Source organism: Agelaius phoeniceus, chromosome 1 (assembly GCF_051311805.1).
Source record: "Agelaius phoeniceus isolate bAgePho1 chromosome 1, bAgePho1.hap1, whole genome shotgun sequence".
NCBI classification, from domain to species: domain Eukaryota; kingdom Metazoa; phylum Chordata; class Aves; order Passeriformes; family Icteridae; genus Agelaius; species Agelaius phoeniceus.
In genome coordinates, this window is record NC_135265.1 from 37930348 (window position 1) to 37951852 (window position 21505).

The window sequence follows — 21505 nt, forward strand, 5'->3', positions numbered from 1 at the left end:
TCCTTATTATGGTAATTGTTCACTGTTCCTTTTTATGCTTATGATAAGCTTAGATAATAAATCCTTTGAGGCAAAGACTGTTTTGCTAGAGATGCACAGAACACTGGAATAATTTCAGTATTGTTACTGCTTTGTAGTTTTGAAGTGATGTGGCTCAGAAAAGATGCTCTATTGTTACAGTATGTGCAGTTTTGTTATGGGTGAAGTATGTGATTTTAATGGTTGATATCTAATTTAAAAGAGGAACAAAAAAAAAAAAGAGGTGGGCACCTTGAATTACAACTTCCATGCTGGGTCACAAAGGTACCCCTACAAGGCTCAAAAGAGTTTGTTCTTGAGTGTGCAACACCCAGTTAATTAAGAGAAACTCTTTTAAACAGGATCGGAAGGAAAGATTGCATTTTGAAAAACAGTGTGTAATAACCCAGGGTCCACAGGTTCTAATATGTGCAGTCCCCAGAGGCTTTGTCATGGCTTTTTCCTGCTATGTTTCACCCAGGGTTATGGGACTCACCTAATGAACCATCTGAAGGAGTACCACATCAAACACAACATTCTCAACTTTCTCACGTATGCAGATGAATATGCTATCGGCTACTTCAAAAAACAAGTAAGTTCAATGCAAGAAATTACTTTGTGCAAGAAGTTTTATATCTAGTAGCTTTGGCTAAATAACTAGGCAAGACAAAGTAATTGGATAAAATATATAGTACAATTTTACATGTGTATTTTTTATCTATAAAATGTGCTCATCTTGGGTAATGTTTTTGGCTTCTAATACATTTTACTTTGATAGAATTATCTATCATAATAACATAAGTATATGATATAGTCTATAATTTGTCTAGTCTGAAAACTAGTAAAATGTCAGTTCATTCACTGATTCTATAAGAAGTATAAAGAAGGAATAGGCATACCTGTGACAGATAAAAACTTATCTGACCTGCACTTACAGCTCCTCCTGATTTGAAGCATGAGGTTCAAATTCAGGAAAGATGGCAATGTCTGTTCTGTCAAATAGATTTGATACACAGGTGTCAACTATCTGGTCAGCAAAATGGAGTCAGATTTTTCTCAGAGGTGTACAGCATTAGGCAGTGAAGATGACCTGAATAGTGGGAAATTGCAACCAGGTAGAAGAAATTTTTTTTCCTTTCCTGTCCTGAGAGTGGTGAAATACTGAAAAATGTTGCTGAGGGAGGTGGTGGAATCTCTGTCCTTTTACAATATTCAGGACTGGTCATGGCCTTGATCAGCCAGATATGATGAGACCTGTTCTGAGCTGAGATGGGGCTAAATGACCTCTTCAAGTTCCTTCCAGCCAGTTCTATGGGTCTGTATATAAAACTGGTACAATCTACTCATCACACATTCAAACGGAGTACAATCTCCCCTATCACCCTTCTTAGCAATTAACTGTTCTTTTATCAAGTGCCTCCCATGAGAAGGTTTGTGCAACACTGAACCATGGTCTGTAACTCACTGTTGTATTTTTTGTATTTTAACATTATGATGAATTTGGTTCTCAATCCTCATTCATTTCAGTTAAAACAAACATGTAAAAGGAAAATGGCATAATGACAATATAAGTTCTTTTTTTTTTCCTCTTTGTCAGGGTTTCTCCAAAGATATTAAAGTACCAAAAGCAAAATATGTTGGCTACATCAAGGATTATGAGGGTGCCACATTAATGGGATGTGAATTAAATCCAAGGATCCCCTACACGGAATTTTCTGTCATCATCAAAAAGCAAAAAGAGGTGAAGGTTGAAATGAAATGTTGAATGTTACTCTCTATGCAGATGTTTAGAAAGAGTTCAGTGGGTGCTGGGTTAGCTCTCTTCTTTGCTTTGGTGCTTAAATTTGAGTACATACTTTTATTAATTAGAATAATCCCTTCATTCAAGTCCCAGTGCCAAAATTTTGTAGTTGAAGCATCAAATTCTAACTTGCTGACTTAACAAGAGCAAGACTGTTAAAGTCCTGGTATTTTGAGGAGTAATTCACAGTTCAATTTTGTGATAGTTAACTAAGCAAAATCTTGTGAGGTTGATTTTTTTTAATGATTTTGTCACTTCCTTCCCTCCCATATCAGTAGTGTTCATTAGACTGACATTTAAATGGAGTGTTTGTATTGCATGGCCTGTTTTACTCTAAAGAAAGAGGATTCTTTTTTCTGCCATTTTCAAAATATATAAATCAAGGGTGGACTGTCTTAATTTCCAGTCTGTCCCTCTTTGGATTTTATGTGGGTTGTTTTTTATTTAGTCCTTAATAATATTCTATATAATAAAGCAGCTTATTAGCAAAATAATTATGATGTTCCCGCTTGTTTTTAAATACTTTCCTTGTTTTTTTAAGAAATACTATTTATAATTTGTTCTTTCAAGGTTGTTCAAACCTGACTTTTTAATTTTGTTAAAAAAAAGTCTGGATTTATCTTTTTCCTCTTCTTTGAGAGGAAATACTCTGTATGAGGGAGTGAAGGTCCTTAAAAATAAAAATATGTCCATTTTTATTATTTCCAAAGAAATTATTCTATCAGACTGGCAGTGTGCATGGCTGTGCATTTGTTTACTCCAAGGTTACAAAGTTTTGAAAGTCACATATCCAAGACACACAAAGCTTAGATAAGTATCTAATTGGGTATCAAGACCACCAAAGAAAATTGCTTAGAATTTGAGGTAATGAGATTGCAAAGTAAAATAGAATGTACCCAGGAGTGGGAAAAGCCTTTCCCTAGCATTTGCAAAGCGAGTAGAATTTTGAGTCTGAAGCGTGGCATCATTCTGACATCCTCCAGGGAAAATCTTTCATGAGAGTATTTTTGATTGATACATAAGCAACTCCTACAGACAGATATATGGAGACTTTGAAATGAATAATTTCTAAAATTTTGAATATGAACATGTATGTACATGTAAAAATACCTGCATTCAGTATGTGCCTTGAAATTTTTGACCAGCTGTGCTGAAGCATTTCAGAAGTTCCAGCTGTTAAAATTTTATAGCCCATTCTCAAACTTTCTTCCAGAAAATTTCCTTCTCTTCTCTGCTCCAGTCTTCCCAAGAGCTGTGCAGCTTGTGATCAATAGAGCCAGCAATGACTCCTTTCTTTCTAGATTTGTGCCAAAATAGCTGAGAGACCTAGTAGCTTCATTTGCAGAATCAGTGTTTGCTCAGGTAGCTCAGCCCTATTTTCAGCTTCATGGAAAAGGATTGCAAAGTTAGGAAGTGAGAATGTTTCTGTTCATCACCGTTTTGCATTAATCTTCTGGGTGACTTTAGACCAAATAAATTATTTTTTGTTTTCTCTGCTGCTTTATTACAGATCATTAAAAAACTCATAGAAAGAAAACAAGCTCAAATCCGAAAAGTTTATCCTGGCCTCTCTTGCTTCAAAGATGGAGTACGGCAGATTCCTATAGAGAGCATTCCTGGAATTAGTATGTATCCAACTCTTTTAATGTAGAACAGAAGCAGAATAGCCCAAGAAAGGTCCAAGACTAGAAATATTAATGTAGTCACATAGTTCTTTTTGATTAGAATGTAATTGTTTTGGTTTGCTGATTTGATTTCTGTGAAGATTGTTGTGCTTCCATTACAACTGCTGTCTTTGAGATTTCCCCAAGGCATCCCAGGCTGATCCTGTTTTCTGTACGTGTGTATAATTTTACTTATATATGATTGCTCTTTGATTTGTATCTTTGATTTGTAGGCAGCATTTTCCCTCTGGCACCATTTTAATGCACTGTACTCCTGAACAACAATGATTTCTGTGCTAGGCATGAACGTACAGGACAAAACAGAATTAAAAATAATTAAGTATCATATTTTGGGGGACTTTTTTTTGGTTATGCAATTTATTCATTGTCCCTGGGGAATCAGATAGGATAACTTTGTCATGATTATTCTTTACAGGGGTGGGTTGCAGTAAAATATGTATTGAATTATTGAAAAGAAATGTGTTTCATATAGAAATATGGTAGAATCTTTTCAGCAGTCTGGTGGAAGAATCATGTAGGAAATTAAATGGAGCTGTGGGCTAGATGGTTATGTTATTTATTAGGAGTAGCTTTTATTAAAACAAACCCATTTTACTGCAGTAGTGCTGAAATGGCTTTGAGTTGCAGTAACTCAGTTAATGTTTTGACCTACTGTAGTTCCTATATAATATCTCATGTTGTTGGTGTACAGGAGAGACTGGCTGGAAACCAAGCGGAAAAGAAAGAGGGTAAGTGCTACACAAACTAAAATGTTGAAGCAGTTGGGATATTCCTTTGAGAAAAGTCTTTAAACAACAATGTCACTTGATATTTCCTTCCATCCACTGGGAATCAAATAATCTACAAGAGATGAGTTCTTAAGTGGCTTTTTGGTGGTATTTTTTATTTTATTTTTTATTATGGGCAAGTGTGGTTTGGGTAGTGGGGTTCTTTTTTGAGGATTTTTGTTTGGGTTTGTTTGCTTGTTTTAAATTTTATTTCTTCCATAAAATGCTAGAAACTTTGGAGTTGCTTTTAGATAAGATGCAAATAGTAGGAACAAAGATAAGGGACTCAAACTAATCTTTTTGTATTTATATTTCCTTCAAGTAAGGAGTCCAAGGATCCAGATCAACTTTACAGCACGTTAAAAACCATCCTGCAGCAAGTCAAGGTGAGTGCTAGCTTTAGTTTACTTTCTGTAAAGATTTTTAAATGATTTCCAATATCTAGTTTCCATATTAGATACCTTACTTTTTTCTTTACCAAAGAGCCATCAAAGCGCTTGGCCCTTCATGGAACCCGTGAAGAGAACAGAAGCTCCTGGATATTATGAAGTTATAAGGTTTCCCATGGGTAATGCCATTAACATTTTTTAAGTAGAGTTTAAAAATCATTATAGCTGCAGACATAGCAGATAAAATTTAATCTGATTGTTTTATGGTAAAAGATATATGTTACTTGCAGCTGAATACCTTGCAGCTGTGAAGTGTCAAGAGTGTGATGCTGTCGTTTGAAATTGATGAGTGCTCTGTGACCTCTCTGAAACATGTGTGGTGTACCTATCTGAAATCTTAGTGTGCCCTAGAGAGCTCTAACAAACTCTTAAATGGTGCAATCAGCTGGAAGCTTTCAGGACTCAGCTGGTGTAGGTGAGTTGTAGGGATATGTTCCTGTGTGTGGTAACTGGTCACTGCAGATCCTACTCATAATGTTAAAAAACCTGAAGGCAAACTTTCAGGGACACCTGAGCATTTGAGTTGCTTTCAAATACAGATTTAAGATTTCTAAATCATATAGACAAAATATTTTCAAAGGTCACAGGGTTTTCTAAGTAAGTCTTAATACTTTGCTCCAATTTAAGTTTAGGAAAATGCTTCATGCAACTAATTTTAAGCTAACTTTTATCTTTCTCTTTTAGATCTGCCACAGTTTTCTGAGGTGTTACATTTATTTCTTTATTTATTTTTACTTCTAAGTAACGCAGCTATTGTTTGTGTAGGATTGCTTGCAAAGGGAAGTACACAACTGCTAATGTTTTTCTTTTGACTGCTTCTCTTATGACCCAGCTTTTTACTTCTGGGACACATAATTTCAATGATAATTCAGTGATACTCTAAAAGAATGCTTGAATTGTACTGCACCAGATTTAAAACTGAATTCTGGCACTCCTTCCTCATTTGTGCAATACTCACCTCTATCATTTTGATTACAGTTTCTGAACCCTTTAATATCATTAGAGAATGAAATACAGATTCATGGCAGGATATTAGCTATCAGTTTCTCAGAAAATAAAAGTATTTGTTCATGTTGCTTTGTGCATGGGCTCCAAGCCCATGTCTATCAAATTAGTTTAATTATTTTTTATATTCAAATTACCTTTCCCAAATAGCAGATGTACATATACTTTATAACCCAATTGCTGGCTTCCTGTACCCCCAACACAAATTTATTTTCTACCAATGAAGAAAAGGAATGTAAGTCCCTTTCTGTGGCAGAGTTTTCTCTGTCTGCTTTTCTGAGAGGTCTAGCTCAGAAATCTGTTTAATCTGAACAGTGGTTACAAACAACTTACCTAAGTTGTCAAACTCAAAGTAGGAATGTTCTCTGTCCTTTTCTTGTTCAGATGCATTACAGTAGAGGTAGGGGCAGCAGTTTACTTTGAGGATTGAGCTGAGGTCTTTGGTTTAGTTTTGCTTTTTTTTTTCAGCTAAGGAACCCAGCATGACTAAACTGTGCCTTGATTTGTGATAAATTCAGCTTTCTTTCTGCTCTCCCTGCCAGCAGGCTGATACTGTAAAAAGTTGTTCAGACAAGATAGAACAGTTGCCTTTATGTTTGTATACAGACTAAATGGTACAATTTTTGAGAGGTATGGCTGTAATTTTTTTTTACTACCTCTTAAGGTCAGTTCTCATGTAGAAATGCTTTTTTACCCTGTTTTAAGTGCTCTTCAGGTGCTGTATCAAGCAATATTCTTTGGGGTTTTTTTCCCCTTTTCATCTGCCATTCAAAAGCTGTATGGCTGAGTGACAGATGGAACCAAACTTTCACTGTGCTTAGAGGAGAACAGCTTAACTCTCTAGCCAGGCAACATTTGCTATAGGGTGAGCTGAACAGCCTTCTCAGCTGGGTGCTATAATTAGTCTATGGACATCTACTTTAGGTATAGGCACCTAAATTTCAGACTTAAAGGGAGCTGAATGAGCCTTTACTTTTGCAAAATATGGTGCAAAACTAGGGAGTGGCAAGTTCTGTACCATTAGAAAAAGTATTTGAGAGCATCCATTAAACTTTCCTTAAATAATCCCGTCTTGTCAATTTGAAAGGATTTCTTCTCCTTTAATAAATTCAAATTCCCCTCAAAAAAACCAAACCCACCCCCCAAAACCCCCCAAATCATTACCAAAACAAAAACACAACCATATTTTTAAATCTGAAGTTAAAAAGTTTAATTTCTTTGCATTGGAGGTCTTTGGTCTCTGGTGTCCTTGCAATACTCATTGACATTGTCTTCTTCATTTCCACTACTTCTGTTTCAGTTTCACAAAGGTGCTGCTGATGCCTGGCTCAAGCATTGCTAAAAACTAGTTAGAGCATCTGAGGTGAGAAAAGCCAAGGCATCCAGCACACCTCCCACTACTTCTATTCCTGTACTCACTCCTAGAACACTTGTAATGTAGACAGAATTTTTAAATGCTTGATGAGAATTACTGGGAAAGTGACTATGTGGAGAACACAGATGATTTACATATTTTATGGATGACTGATTTTAGTATAAAGGAGAACACTTCTTAAAGAATGTTCTGTAAGTAAATGTTTTGCATGATGCTCTGAAAGCAGGGGAGATCAGTTCTCACATGGTTCTTAAAAAGGATATAAAACTATAAACTCTGAAGAGGTAATAAAAATATATGTAGAGTGTAGAACAAATTTTATCTTTTTTTTCAAGGCTACAAATCCTGCTTGTAGTGTAGACCAGTGTATCTTCTCTGCTGTGTTTGCACAGCAGCAAGGATTTTAGTTTAACATACATGTTTTGTGATGTTTGAATTCTTTGCCCATATACCCCTAAGGCCTCCTCCAGCAGAGCTGAGAACAGGTTGTCTCAGGACAGTCAGAAGAGGATTAGGGACATCTACTAACCACAGAAAACTCAGAGCTCTAAGTATGAGAACAGAACAAAAAAGCTTTAATGTTTTAAAGAATGAAAAATAAACGCTACATAAATTAATCCTTACAGTGAGATATTGCTTAGTTCCAGCAGCTCAGTTACTTTTGAAACTAAAATACAGACCCTGCCTGAGTTGAAGGCAATTTCCATTCCAAATCCTAGCTTTGCCAGTTCATGTTAAATGGCAAATCAGTCTGAAGGGACACTGCACACAAAACGTATTTGAATCCAACGCTGTTAATCTATTTTTCTTCTGTGCAGATCTCAAAACAATGAGTGAGCGACTCAAGAACAGGTACTACGTGTCTAAGAAATTGTTCATGGCAGACTTGCAGCGAGTCTTTACAAACTGCAGAGAGTACAACCCCCCCGAGAGCGAATACTACAAATGTGCCAATATACTGGAGAAATTCTTCTACACAAAAATTAAAGAAGCTGGATTAATTGACAAGTGACACTGTCTTTTTTACAACCAAATAGTGTGCCTATGTTATGGACAGGGAAAGCCGTTCTATATCTGAGTTGTGGGACTTTTAAGAAACTTCTGTTTAATACTTAGCACTTTTAAAAACCCTTTTAGTTTTGCAAACATGTATTATACTGAAGTTACAAAAATTATTTTATTAAAATGCTTTATAATGTATTTAATTATGGAATATTTCTTTTGTGTGCCGATTACCTTATGTTCCTAATAAGTTTATCAGCTACAGCCTCAGAAACCCCACAAACATGGGGGAAGTTGCACATGTTTGGGAAGATGAAGAAAATTCCCAGACAACAGATGTTATAGCTCACCTAATGTTATAGCTTACCTAATGCAGTACCTATTTGATAAAGTTTTATTATTTTTTCCAGTAAAAAAGAAAATTGTAAGGGAAAACAACAGGTGTGGGGGGGTTCTGAAACACTTGTTTCTTTGTAGAATCTTTTTATAAGATATTATTTTTTAAAAGAAACACTCAGCTGGTTGAGAAGCTGTGAGAGAAGAGCAGTCAGTTCTGAAAAAGGGCTGCCTGTGATCTTTGATAGATGCAAGTTTTTCTATTCATTTTCAGTTTTGATAAATATTTTACCTGCAAATTGTAATCTCATAACCACTCTTTAAAAAAAAAAAAAAGAAAAAAAGAAAAAAAAAATCTGGCTAGATGTGCAATGTCATAGTGACTTGGCTTATGCAGGACATAAGTACCCAAAATAACTTTAGAGACTACTTTGCATCTACTAGACAATTTTAATTGGCTCAGTAGAGTTAAGGTTTTATCCACTTCATGATCCACCCTACTTACTACTCCTCACTGCTAAATTCTTTAGGTTGTTCAGCAGAAATAAGACTATTGTACACAAAGGAAGACAACATAGGACAGCTTCAAGCTTAGATACTTGGCTCTGTGGTAAACTGGATTTTCTACCAAGCTTTATTGTAAATGCATATTAACTGTGATTATTTAGACCCAGAAACATATTAACATTATACAACTCTTAGTATACCTTCCAAAGGAACACACACTCATATATACATAAAATATACATAAAATATATATACATTTTGCTGCTTACACTACAGTTAAGAGGTACACTTAAATTCTTAATGGAGATCAGTACAGGCCAAAAAGCTGTCCCTTGACATTTTCTAATTAGAGTTTGTAAATTATAACTGCTTTTGTGAAAAACAGATTAAACTTTCATTCTTCGTGTTTTATATTTACAGATGTTATACTGGTAAAATTCAAGTTATGAGACAGAGAAAACCAATCCTGTGCTGTGTCAAAGAATCTATTCCTGCAAAATGCCTGTGCAATGTTAGATCACAGATCAATTCAGCAAGGAGATGTCAAGAACTATCTAGAAGTAGTAAATGTGGTACCCAAGGTATTCAAAATGTAAATGCTGGACTTGCCATTGTGTTTTGTATGAATTTAGTCTGACCTACATTGGGATCTATAACAAAGGTACAGTGAGTACTTTTTCTTTAATAGCCAGAACAGGATACTATAAACCTGTTTGGTAGATTGGGCCTACAGATGCACCTGTTAAGCTTGGTAACCTGTGAATTTTTGTTATTTTCAGAGTAGATTTTCTTATCGTCTTTCAATCAGATTGTCTCTTCTATATTGAAACGTGTTTTCTAATTTAAGAATTAATATTTTCATAGATACTGTGCAATAAAGTTATGGTAGGATATGTGGTTTTGCAAATGCTTTAACAGCTGATGAACTTTACATTTGTCAAATTAATATATTGTACTGGTACAGAATAGTTTTAAATTATATATGTACAAAACCCTACCGATTTTGGTCTCTGTTTTTTCATTACTTGGTACTTCAATTCATCACTTCAATTTTTAAAGCTTGCTCAGTCCAGTAAGAAAAAAGCTACCCAGGCCCACCACACCTGCTTTGGGCTGCTCTACTATCACCCTGCTCTTTTTCCTCTCCCTGCTATAACAGCTGTTGCAGATTTGTTTCCTGAAAAAGCACTTGAGGTTCACAGAACACCCTCAAGGATCATTAAGTGCACCTCTAATGTGAATGGCTGATACAGGGATAGGACCCACAACCTTGGCATTATTAGGATGAGTTCAACTACTCTGCTTAAGTTCCTCTAGTCCTAGAATTCCAGACTGTGGAAATCCAAAGACTGTGTTGTGAACAACTGTTTTCAAATGCTCAGTAGCAGAAGCTAGTATTAGTATTATTGAGAGCCATGGAAAAAGTTACAAATAAAACAGTAAGTAATAGTTTTATTAGTGAAAGGGAGAGATCTTGCACCTATTGAAGTGGGACAGGCAGATTTATAAAACAAAGGAAGAGCATGTAGTTTTTGTGTTTTCCCATTAGGTGTTTAAAATGAAGCTTTCATTTGGGTATTTACAAACCTATTAATACTTAAGCGTCTCAAGCAAAGTGAAAGTAGTTTGAGTGGTAGAAAGTTGAGAACACTGTTGTCCTCATATGCAGCCTAGTGTGGCACCAAATAGCACAAGCTCAAATGTGCCATCCTTCCTCTGGGAAAGGCACTGGGCAAAGCAGGGACAAAATTATTATTAACTGTTATGAATGTCCCACAACAGTCGGGATCCAAGTGGAACCTACTTCACTAACCTTTACAAAAAAATTGCTTTGTTTCTGTCTGGTTGATGCTAACTTGCAGCAATGCTGGACCTACTAAGCCTAAATTGCCGCATTTGAGAGCTGCAGCTACAGAATCAAATTGCAGGTGCAGAGTTGCTTCTAAACAGTGCTTATGCCACCACATAAGATGAGCACAGAATACACAGGCCTGTTATGCCCACTCCTGACATTAGTGCCCTTGGAGCAACTATGGAAACTGCCAAAAGAACACCAATTCACTCAGAGCTGTTTCAAAAGACTAAGATGTTTATTATAAGATTCTACATGAAACTACAGCCATCACATAAACAAGATCTGTACAAACACAGTTATCAAAAATACTTGCTGCTCAAAACATTTTAAGTGCCTGAAGTTCACCCATACAATGACATTCACCATCTTATCCATCAGAGATTTCTCATAGACTCCCAGATCCGGTCAAAAGGAGCTTGAATAGAATCACTTCAGTTATAAAAGTAATCAATCTGTATCATTAAAAATAAGTCACTAGAATAAATCCAGGCCCCCTTAATCTGATGTCCTTAACGCTAGACACACAAATATTTACATATTTATATAACATACTGTGCAACAAAATACTTCATCCAGGAAATGACTTTCTTCATGGCAGAAGCATGGTTTTGCTGGGAATCTCAAGGACAACTAACCAATTTCTCATTGGATATTTTCATAGAATCTTTCTTGCGAGAATGTCGCTTAGCATCTTTTTTCAGCTTGAAAATTGGAGAACACAGGAACTTTGTATCTGTAAATGGATCTCCTCTCCTGAGTTTCCTGTTTGGAAGAAAAAAAAAAAAAGGCAAAATTAGTTCTGTTCCCTACATCACTCAAAACAATAACTTTTAGCTAGTAAGCTCCATTTCACACAAACTAGGCTGTATTATTAACTTTAGAATTTGAGTACTTTAAGCTCTTTTTTTAAAGTCTTGTTTTCAAGAACTAAATAAGCTTTTCAAATCCTCTGTTGGATGGAACATCATGAACTTCATGTCAAACTGAAAAGTCAAGACACCTACCCTACAATACTCGGTTCTTTGTAGTTCACAGTAACACTACAGCTTCGCCGCTTGTGTTTTGGGGACTGAGGTCCTTCACCTTCAGGGACAATTTCTGCATCCCCAGTGCTGGGGAGCACTGCAGCTGTATTGGTAACATCACAGAGATGCCCACGAGATGGCTCAGAAGGCTGCTCTGTGAAGAAATTAGGCACAGTTCAGTTCATTCAGATAAGCAAGCTTTAAAGAAAATCTAACCGTTCTTAAAACACTACTCTTTTAGTTGCTATTAAAAAAAAAAAGGCAACTTAAAACAATAAAGCCTAAATCTCCTAAACAATGTTATCTTTCAAGAAAACAAAACCAATTACAGAACACTTTCTGTACTTACTAATAGACTTATCACTTGATTTGTTTTCAGTCTCTTCTTCATGACAGAGCTTCTGCTCACGCTGTGCCAAACATCTTTTAGACCTTGGCCTTGGATGGATTGGTGACATAGGGCTCTCATCCACCAAACTTCGCCTTTTCTTTGATTTACTCTTGTAAGGCTCATAGAGGCTGTCATCTGAGTCCCCTGCAGTACTGCTTGACTCAATGGTATTGGTTTCAGCTGAATCTTCTTCATCCTCCACTTCAGTATCACTGTTGTTCACCTTGTTTTGTCGAAAAGGTGTAAGATGGACACTCTCTTCCAAATGAAAGTCATAAGCATCACTGATGCCACCCAAGAAATTCTGCTTTTCTTTAGAAGCCTCTTTACCCAATTTTCCTGGTCTTTGTTGGGAAGTAAGTGGCCATTCCAGTTTTCCTTTCTGATGCTTTTCTTTCCTTCGTTGAGGGTTTTCTCTGCTTTTACACTCTGGTTGTTTAAGATCAGAATTACGTTTCAATTTGAACTGTGCAGTTTCAGAAGTTTTCTGCTTCAATGCCAGTTCTGAATCAACTTTGCTTTCATTCAAGTGAGGAACAGCTGCATTTATATTTTCTGTAGCACACTTCTCTAGACTTTCCTCAAGCCTAATTTCATCCTGTTCAGAAAGTTCTTTTACTGAATCAGGTGCTTCTAAATGGTCCAAGACACCAGTACAAATTACATCATGGTTCCTCATCGTCGAAAAGTGACGTCTGGTGGATACACTTTTTGGTAACACACTACCAAATCCAAACTTTACACTTGAAGAAACATTTTCCAGCTCTGGCTCTGTGTTGTTCAGATGAAAATCAGATGGCTGCCCTTATAATTGAAGGGAAAATGTCATATTAAAGGCAAACAGAAAAATCATGTTAAGATGTGCAAAAATTCTGAACCTGTCAAAAATTCAGACTATTCTTTGGGTTTTCTCCACAGATTTTTATAATCTAGGATTTGGCAATTGAGATAAGCTCTGCTTAATATAGCTTCCATGCAGAAAGCAGTTAAGTAATATAACACTGGCATTTTCCTCTAAACTGTTCCTTTTGGAAAGGTTATTTACAGATCATTTATTTTCCTGAGTATTTTGCTTTGTTAACAAGTTTTTATTGATTTCATAAATGCCAATGACTGTATAAAGGCAATTTTACTTGGTTGAACTGTTTGATAGATAATGAAACTGGATGTAGCTATAGAGAAGATAAAGCAGTTTTAAATTCCTCCCCATTTTGCTGGACATCTCCATTTAAACATTTTAGCAGTGGACAGCATTAGTATTTGCCCTTTATGACAAGAAGCAGAAAGTTACTTGTCAGTTCCTTTAAAAGCAGCAATGTTTTAAACTTGTACTCACACATTGTTTTCCTAATTCAAAAATAGAGCAACATCTGATACTTTGATTTAGTTACCTTCACTTGGAATTATTTTGGTAAAGGAAATGTCACTTTCAGATTCCACACAGATCTTTGACAAAGAATTTCTGTCACCACCAGCTTCCATCCCACTTGGAAGTACAGGACCATCTTCTAGAACACACTTTAGAGGTTCTCTAGAGAAAAATACCAAAGGTAGTATTTACTGAACAGCAGTAGATTTTAACACAAAGAACAGTTTTCATTACACTGGGTTACTTCCTTTTTTCCAGTCAGAAAATTAAACTTCCTGTAACAGATTTTTCCAAAGATAGACAGGCACTAATCAATGATACTTACATTGAATGTGTTAGTCCTGTGACACTGCAACTGTTTCCAGGACCTGAAGAAAGCACTCTTTGATTCTGTCAACAAAATCTTACTGTGATTATATGGCTGAAACAATTTTGCACCATCAACAAATTTTAGACAATAGCCAAGTTACCCCAAAAGCACCAAAGAATACCTTGACTCTCTGTCTAGCTAATACCAAGTGCCGTGGGTGTTAGCCAGCCACCTTCTCAGCCTCTGCACATCAGCACATTCATCCCCAGCTCAATCCTACAGCAAGCAGACAGGGGAAGGAACTGTGCCTCAGAAAATCAGGGTGCTCCAACCACTGCCTAGCAGAGCCTCAGTCCCACTTATAACTTATTGACACACCCCCACAGTGTGCACCCCGGGATACTGGGAACTGTGGACTAGTCCTTGCTCTGAACTAGGGCTCAGATCTAAATGTCTACGTGCAGCTATAGTGGAAGAAGTGAAAGCAATCAGAAACAGAAGTCCTGCTCCTCAAGACAAAAAGGCACTTACTACATCTATGGAACACAAGTTCTTTGCTGGGCCAAGGAGAGTGACTGAGTCCAGTAAATTCTGAGAGACTTTGGAAATTATCTCATTCAAGGCCGACAGTCGGTTCTAATGGACAAAGGAAGAACAGTAACACTGTTACTATCATACTCTAGTATTAACTACAAACTTATCAGCATTATAACTAAAATCTGAAGAAACCTCCATCAGGTGCCTTCACGTGTGATAAGCTCCCTACAAAATTCACAGAAGATAGAATAAACATAAAATCTTAATTAACAAAAATGAAAGTCTTTCTTATTTTAGGTAAATAAGAAAGAGTAGTGAGAAAAAAATTCATTACTATGTGTCAAGGTACCTGAACCAGCATACCAAATTAGGTGAAAAAAATCCCCATTGAACATACTGAGTTCATGTTTTATGAAACATTTAAGATCATAAAAATATCTGTCAATGGATTGGTACAGATTCTGATGTTCAGCTTCACCAGCTCATATAGTTATTATTACAAATACCTCCACATGTCCTTGTTCTTGCTGGAACCTATGATTTCTTTGCAAGTCAAACATTTGAGCCTTCAAAATGTGATACTCTTTCCTTAGCTGAAGAATGGTAGCTTCAGCTTCCCTCAGTTTGAGCTTGTGTTCTTGCAAGGACAGAGCCAAATCTCTGTTGTTTGCTTGAATGACCTTCAATTTGTTGGAGGTGTTGTCTGCAACAGAACAGTGAGTGTTTCAAATGGGATTGAAAAGAAAACAAATAAATTATAAGTCCTAAGACATTTAAGCATCTTACTTGCTCTTTTGGCCTTTACGGTGGAGAACTGGGTAGTTTTACCCAGCCTTAACCATTTCTGAGTTCTTTTCTCTCTCATACGTTGTTTTATATCACTCAGACTGTCTTTGAAGGACTTTCTCGAGGATTCTGCCATCTTCTACCTTTAAAAGTAGAGAGTGTGAGGAACCCACGAAGCTGGGGTTGCACCACGCACCCCCGACGCCAAAAGAAAAGGCACAGGGAGAGACGAGTGAAGTTCGGGGCAGTTTTAAGCGGAGGAACACACGCAACAAAGCCCCACAGCCAGGAAATGACAGGCAGCTCTGGCCATTCTCACCGAGGCTGCTGTCCCGACCGCGCGGAGGCTGAACTGCAAAACGCTCGGTGCCCGCGGCAGGGCCGGGCAGGGCTTTAAACACCGGCGCCGGAGCCAAGAGCTCGCCTGGTGTGTCCCGAGGCGCCGGCAGCCGGCCCCAGCTCCTCTAAGTGCAGGCACAGCGTCCCAGCACCCAGCACGGCCGGCCGTACCTCCTCGGAAGGGCGAGCGCAGAGCGAAGCCTTTCCCCCCGACCGGCTGCGGCCGCCCGAGCCCCCCGGCGGAGGCGGGAGGGCCCGCACGGATCCGGGAGCAGCAGCGGCCTGGATTTTTCCCTCGTCCCGCAGCTCGGTGCTCCCCCTTCCGCGCACGTCCAGCTCCTCTCTCTCCCCGCGGCCCGGCTGTACCTGGCTGTGCCCTGTGCCCCGCTCGGCCCCCGGGACGCCAGGAGCGCCCGCTCGGCCCCGCGGGGCGGCACCACCCACGCCCGCCACTACCGCCACGCGCCGTTCAAACGTCGCCGCCGCCGCCTCCCATTGGTGCGCCCCGAGCCTTACGTCACGCTGCGAGCGCCGCGCGCACCCGCGGCTGGCCCCGCCCACCTCCGGCACCGCCTCAGTAACGGCGGGGCGGACAGCTGAGGGTTAAACGGCAGGGCCCGGGCATTAAACTCCTTAATTTAACTCCTTAACTCCTTAATTTAACTCCTTAATTTGTGGTGCTTTATTACCTGTGGCCGCTTCTTACACCAGTAGCAGCATGAGCCTTTCACACTTTGGAGCTGCGCTGTGAGAGTTACCCACGAAAGAGTTACCCAGGCTGTGAAGCGTAGGACAAGCGCGAGAGGAAAGCCAGTGTCTTTATAAACGATTTGAAGGGTGAAGGTGTGGGTGTTAAAGTCTCTGAAATGAGTGTTGGTGTCTCTAACTTTGGCAGCAGGTTTGTTGCAGAGCCCAGGCAGCTTGGCTTGTGAAACAGACAAGCACAAGCCTAGGTTTCTGAACTTTGGGGTAAAATAGTAGGTTCAAGGGGGGAATATATGGCAGGTGGATCGGGAGGGCTGTACCTTCCCAGTGCTTCAGCGATGGGCAAAAGAAGAGGCCAACATGCGGCCGGGAGTTCAGGATAAAAGGAGGCTGTCCGTCCCCCCCCCCAAAACCTCAGGAGAGAAAACCCTGCATCTGTGTGTCCCAGTGGACGCTCTCTTTATTAGAATAAAGTTACAGGACTCCTCTGTCTCCTTTTTGGACATAAACCTCTCTGGCATTTGTGGATTTTCCTGACAAGCGTGAGGGAACTTGCACCTTCTGTGTGCTTATACACATCTTTACCACGGCGTGCTGAACCTTGATTAACCACTGAGAGAAATGGGAGGAAAAAAAAATCAGTGAAATGATGTCTTGTTAACAGAATAAATGGTATTCTTGATTCTGTTAAATCAGCATTTCATAGCTGCTACACTTTTTCTTGGTCTTACAGCTATTCCTGATTTCCTGGTTTTATTCATTACAGCTTGGATATGTTGTGGCAATCTGATTTCAAACTTGAAAAATTCTCGTGGATCATGACAGAAACCGTGATGTGTGTGCTTTTGTCCTTTCCCACTCCTTGCAAAGTCATGTAATTTTTCCAGTTCAGCCTTGAAGGCCTCATCTATGTAGTTTTACAGTAGTATAAATGAATATTTAACTTATTCTCCTACTTTATCAATAGATAGCGTTAAAGTTGGTGTTGCATTCCTGTTAGCAAAGAAGTTGTCCTGCAAGCCCAGCCCTGGATGCAGTGTGACAATTCCCCTTGGAGACATAAGATCGTGTAAAAAAACCATATTTTCTTTAGGATTGAGCATGAAAAATTATGAGCAATTTACACACATTATAGACCCACTTACTTACCAGTAACACACAAAACTACAGCAACCTACAATCTTAGTGTCTCATTACATGTTGTTTTCTTTTTTCTCATCTGCTTGATGAACCTGAGTAACAACAACCCACCCATCCTTCCAGCCCCAAAAAACTCTCCCCAAACAAAACCTCACAGGCCTGGGGGAAGAAGAAAATAAATGTTTTTAAAAATCCAACCAAGCAACCAAAAAACCCCCAAACCACCTCCGTTTCCCTTCCCCTCTCTCCCTCCCCTGCCAAACCAGAAGAAAAATAGAGGCATACTGGACATTAAGAACTACATAGTCTGTAGAAATGCTGGTTTTCTGCTATTGTATGATTAGCTCCACATCCCCCTCCCTCAGGCCTCTCACTGTGTTAAAGGCCATGATTGGGCATGCTCCTCCACTCAGCTGTAGCAAACAGTGTCACTTGGAGCCTTGCAAATCTGTCTCTGAACATAGATGAAACTATCTGGTTGAATTCAGCTTCTGGGGGCTTGGAGGTTGTTTTTCGTGTTTTGGTTTTTTGTTTTTTTTTTTTTCCAGCCAGGCACAACTATTTTAACCCAAAGCAATACCTTTCCCTACAAACTTTGTCTTGCTTAAAGGCAGCAGGTGTTTTGCATTTAGCCAAGTAGCAATTGATAGCTCCCAGCAGTGCTGGTAAGGTCTTTTATCCATTAGTCATTTATTAGTTTGACACAAACACACTGATTGTGATTAAATGAACCCTGTTTTAATGAAAAAATAATGCTTTCCTCATTATTATCTAAGTGCTACTCTTTATTAATTTTTTTTTGTTCTGAATACACTTATATCACTTTTTTCCCATTCTATTGTTTCCATCAATTTTGTTACAGCTCTTTCAGAAACACTTTGGAATCTTTCTGCAGATTATCTTTTATTTCCTGTATTTGAATTTCTATATCCTGATAATCACATTTTCACTGGTACTGAGGTGTGCTCCTTTGTGTCTCATCTCTATAGCCAGTTTTGTTTCTATTAGATTATTTGCAGGCTACACCCTGTGTATGTATCATTTTACATATTTATAGCGGAGGATTCCAAGTAGTGAATTTTTCTAGCTCAACTGAATCTTTGCTGTAAGCAATTTCACGTTTTCCTCCATAAAGATTGATGCTGTCATTGCTGCCAGAGTTGCTGTGGATTATTAGTTTATTTCTAGTGGGTGTACTCATGTGGCAAAACAGCTGCTGCAACTGCAATTGCAGTATGGAAAGATTTGCTCTCATCTTAGATTTATTATCTTGTATTACAAGGCAAGAGTTACTTCATATAATGACAGCAAATTACAGGAATCAGAGCCATGATTCTGGGAGCATTCTGGATACTACTTATCAGAGCTGCCTGAGTGTGATGTTACATGGTGATGTCCAATACATTATTTTAGGCCTCAAAGATTTTTAGAAAGTTGTTTTTCCCAACTAAGCAAAAAATCAGATATTAAATATCCTGTGCAGATTTAAGTAAGTTACTTCTATTGCTACCAAAACCAATGTCTTCAAATAAATGGAATTTTAACTTTTTGAGTGAATGCTTATGAGAGGCATTGATAATCCAGTACTTGATGAAAAATATTTTTAAAACTCTTACTGGTTTCAATAACAGGATGAAGTGTATGGCTCTATAAGAACAGATGTTTAGACTTGCTGTATTTAGTTTTTCACTCATTTTTGATGACCACTAGTAGGGCACAGAAGAGCAGCCATGATATGGTGACTGATGGTAGGCTTTTGTTGATGCAGGCAGCTGGGTAACCTCCAGATACCCAGCTTAAATACCCCACCCATCTTTTCAGCTGCTCCAAGTCCAAGCCTGCATCAGACAACCACAGTGGTGGTGTTGGTACTATCTGGTGTTAACCATCACAGTTGCTGAGTTAGGATGGTAGATATGACTCATATTTTACTACCTCTACCACAAAGAGGTACAGAGCTGGAAATCACAATGTATGGAATGCAGTGCATACTGTGTGGACAAAAGGAAAGGTGTATACAATGTACTGTTATGTGTAGTACCAAATTAATGAATCCTGCAAGTGTCCTGTTAGAGGACATCCTTAGAAGTGGCTCTTCCACACCAGCAGTATTTCCTTCCCTTAGCAGAGAAGAGAGACTGATTAGTGAAACACAGGGCTGTCTTGCTAAACCCCCTGTCTGGGGTTTAGGAAGATCATTTATGTCTTGCTGAGTCAGCTCTGTTCTCATTTGCTGTGACATACACACTGATGCTGCCTTGCAGTGCTTGGCCATTGGATGGCTCGTTTGTGAGCTGCCTTGAAACTGTTCAGGTCTGATCAGCTTGGAGTAGGATGTTTGTAGCTATTATGCTCTTGGAAGTATCATGACAAGAGTCTAAGAATATTTGATGTGTGAGAACTGCGAGATGCTGATGCACACTCTTCTTCCTGAAAGCAGAAAAGCAGCAAATGTTTTTTGAAGAAGCTGGCACAGACATATTTGAGTAAATAAGGTGTACTAGTCTGAGCAAGTTTGGCTGAAAATCCTGTAGAAATAATGACCTGAAAAGATTTTGACAACCGGATAATTGATATTTGTCCTTCAGCAAGGTTAAAAAGAGCTGTGAGCATTTTTGGGGTGTCATTTTTTTAATATATGTCCCTATGTGCTATTTCTTTCACGTTTCAGAAAGATATATCAAATTAGAGCCATAAGTTGCTAAAGTTGAGACCATTGCTATTTTGGAATATGTTTACATTCTCTATTCTAAGTTATCCATAACCACTTTCTAATTACAATGCTAATTTTTTTCTTTCTCAAAATTAACTTTGATCTACTTACAAGCAAAACCACAAATATAAGAGGAAAAGAAGCCTGAGTTAATTGAAGCATGAGGCAACATGAGTTTCATTAAGCTAAAATTAATTAGCTATAAATCAGCATTCCTACATTAGTTGTATCAGTGTCTTTTTGATGTAAATATGTATTCTAAATTGTTCTAAATGCATATATATACATAAATCTTTGTGTTCTAACTTATTCTAAAATGTTTTTAATTATTAATCAGTTTAATGTAAGTAAGAAAGTGAAAGATTAATAAGTATCTTTATCTGTTTATGAGAAATAGTCCATTGACAAAAACATATGCAGTGGTAATTATATGCATCAGATACAGCTGTGTCTTCCACTTTAGACACACTGAGTTATATATGACTGAGTTGCCACCAAATCTTTCCTTTCAACGCCAGGGAAAATCCAGAATCCCAAAAGAATGTCTTAATCCATAGCAGTATGCAATATAAGTGCCAATCTGAAATCTTGAAACTAAATGGTCTAATGAGCAAAGAGGAATAATGTGTCAAAAGTGTAAATTAAATGTTAAACATTTTCTCAACATTTCTGTTGAGTACCTTAATTTATCATTGTACCACCTGTCAGTAGACCAGAACCCTGACTTTCTCCAGTGCACAGCAGTTCCAGTGCATGCAGTCAGAAGCAACCTCCTCCCCCTCAAATTTTCTATCCCCAAGTCTCCTACTAACCTCTGTCTCACACTATTGAAATGAAGCGTAGCACTGCTTCAAGGTTACCAAGCAGTAAACTTTTTTCTTTTTAAGCTTTGAAGGTTTGGTTTTTTTTTAGTTTTTTTTTAAAGTTTGGGGTTTTTTTTTGAGCCACTGAATATTTACTGACAAAACTATTTATTCCTTCTACTGTTTGTACAAATATGTGGCTTTCCACCAGTTATTACCCAGTTTGTCCTATTTCCTGGTAGTAGAACATGCCACCAGTAGCATAAAGAGACAAAGGCAAAAATTACCTACATAGTGGATCTTGATGATAATAATGATGATTATGATGATGATGATTCTGTCAGGCATAATGGAATGAAACTCATTCATGGATACAAGAATATGTTTTAGTGTAGCTTTTCTTAATGCTAATATACCTGCCATAATCTGAGAGATGAATATTAATCATATGATAATAAGTGCAGAAGTCCTGGATCCTGATGGAACAGAGTGCCACCAGCTTCCTACTCTTGCATACCTTCTCTCTCTAGGTGCTGTGGTGTCAGTGGAGAGGGTGTTGATTTTCATGGGTAAACCTGGGGTTAAAG

At 38.2% G+C, this 21505-nt stretch overlaps 2 protein-coding genes across 10 annotated transcripts in view; one reads left to right on the top strand and one right to left on the bottom strand.

Moving 5' to 3' along the window:
* Positions 1 to 9942, top strand: part of KAT2B (lysine acetyltransferase 2B) — a 40581-nt gene extending 30639 nt beyond the window's left edge. The window contains exons 12-19 of one of the 9 annotated variants that reach the window (XR_013181840.1): positions 500 to 610; positions 1616 to 1759; positions 3330 to 3444; positions 4196 to 4232; positions 4594 to 4657; positions 4755 to 4839; positions 4951 to 5135; positions 7919 to 8108. Coding sequence is in view for 6 of the 9 variants with exons in the window: in XM_054648553.2 (XP_054504528.1) it covers positions 500 to 610; positions 1616 to 1759; positions 3330 to 3444; positions 4196 to 4232; positions 4594 to 4657; positions 4755 to 4839; positions 7919 to 8112 (750 nt within the window). In the remaining 3 variants the exon portion in view is untranslated. Of the gene's footprint in view, positions 1 to 499; positions 611 to 1615; positions 1760 to 3329; positions 3445 to 4195; positions 4233 to 4593; positions 4658 to 4728; positions 4840 to 4950; positions 5136 to 7918 lie in introns of those variants that run through there. The other 8 variants (XR_013181845.1, XR_013181846.1, XM_077176612.1 and 5 more) reach the window with 8 other exon arrangements.
* Positions 9943 to 11016: 1074 nt separating this feature from the next.
* SGO1 (shugoshin 1) lies at positions 11017 to 15436 on the bottom strand. The gene is made up of 8 exons (XM_054655070.2): positions 15219 to 15436; positions 14939 to 15135; positions 14427 to 14531; positions 13911 to 13975; positions 13608 to 13747; positions 12175 to 13020; positions 11805 to 11979; positions 11017 to 11562 (listed from the first exon to the last, which is right to left on the bottom strand). The coding sequence occupies exons 1-8, from the start codon at positions 15352 to 15354 to the stop codon at positions 11421 to 11423; spliced, it is 1806 nt and encodes a 601-aa protein (XP_054511045.2). The 5' UTR covers positions 15355 to 15436; the 3' UTR covers positions 11017 to 11420.
* Positions 15437 to 21505: the final 6069 nt, after the last annotated feature.

Excerpts from the sequence above, each read along its gene's own strand:
- SGO1 (XM_054655070.2), bottom strand. The coding sequence starts at position 15,354 with ATGGCAGAATCCTCGAGAAAGTCCTTCAAAGACAGTCTGAGTGATATA. Across the intron at positions 13,748-13,910 it reads ACAGGACTAACACATTCAAT|AGAACCTCTAAAGTGTGTTC; the intron begins GTAAGTATCATT and ends ATTTTTCTCTAG. Across the intron at positions 13,021-13,607 it reads CAAAATAATTCCAAGTGAAG|GGCAGCCATCTGATTTTCAT; the intron begins GTAACTAAATCA and ends TTCAATTATAAG.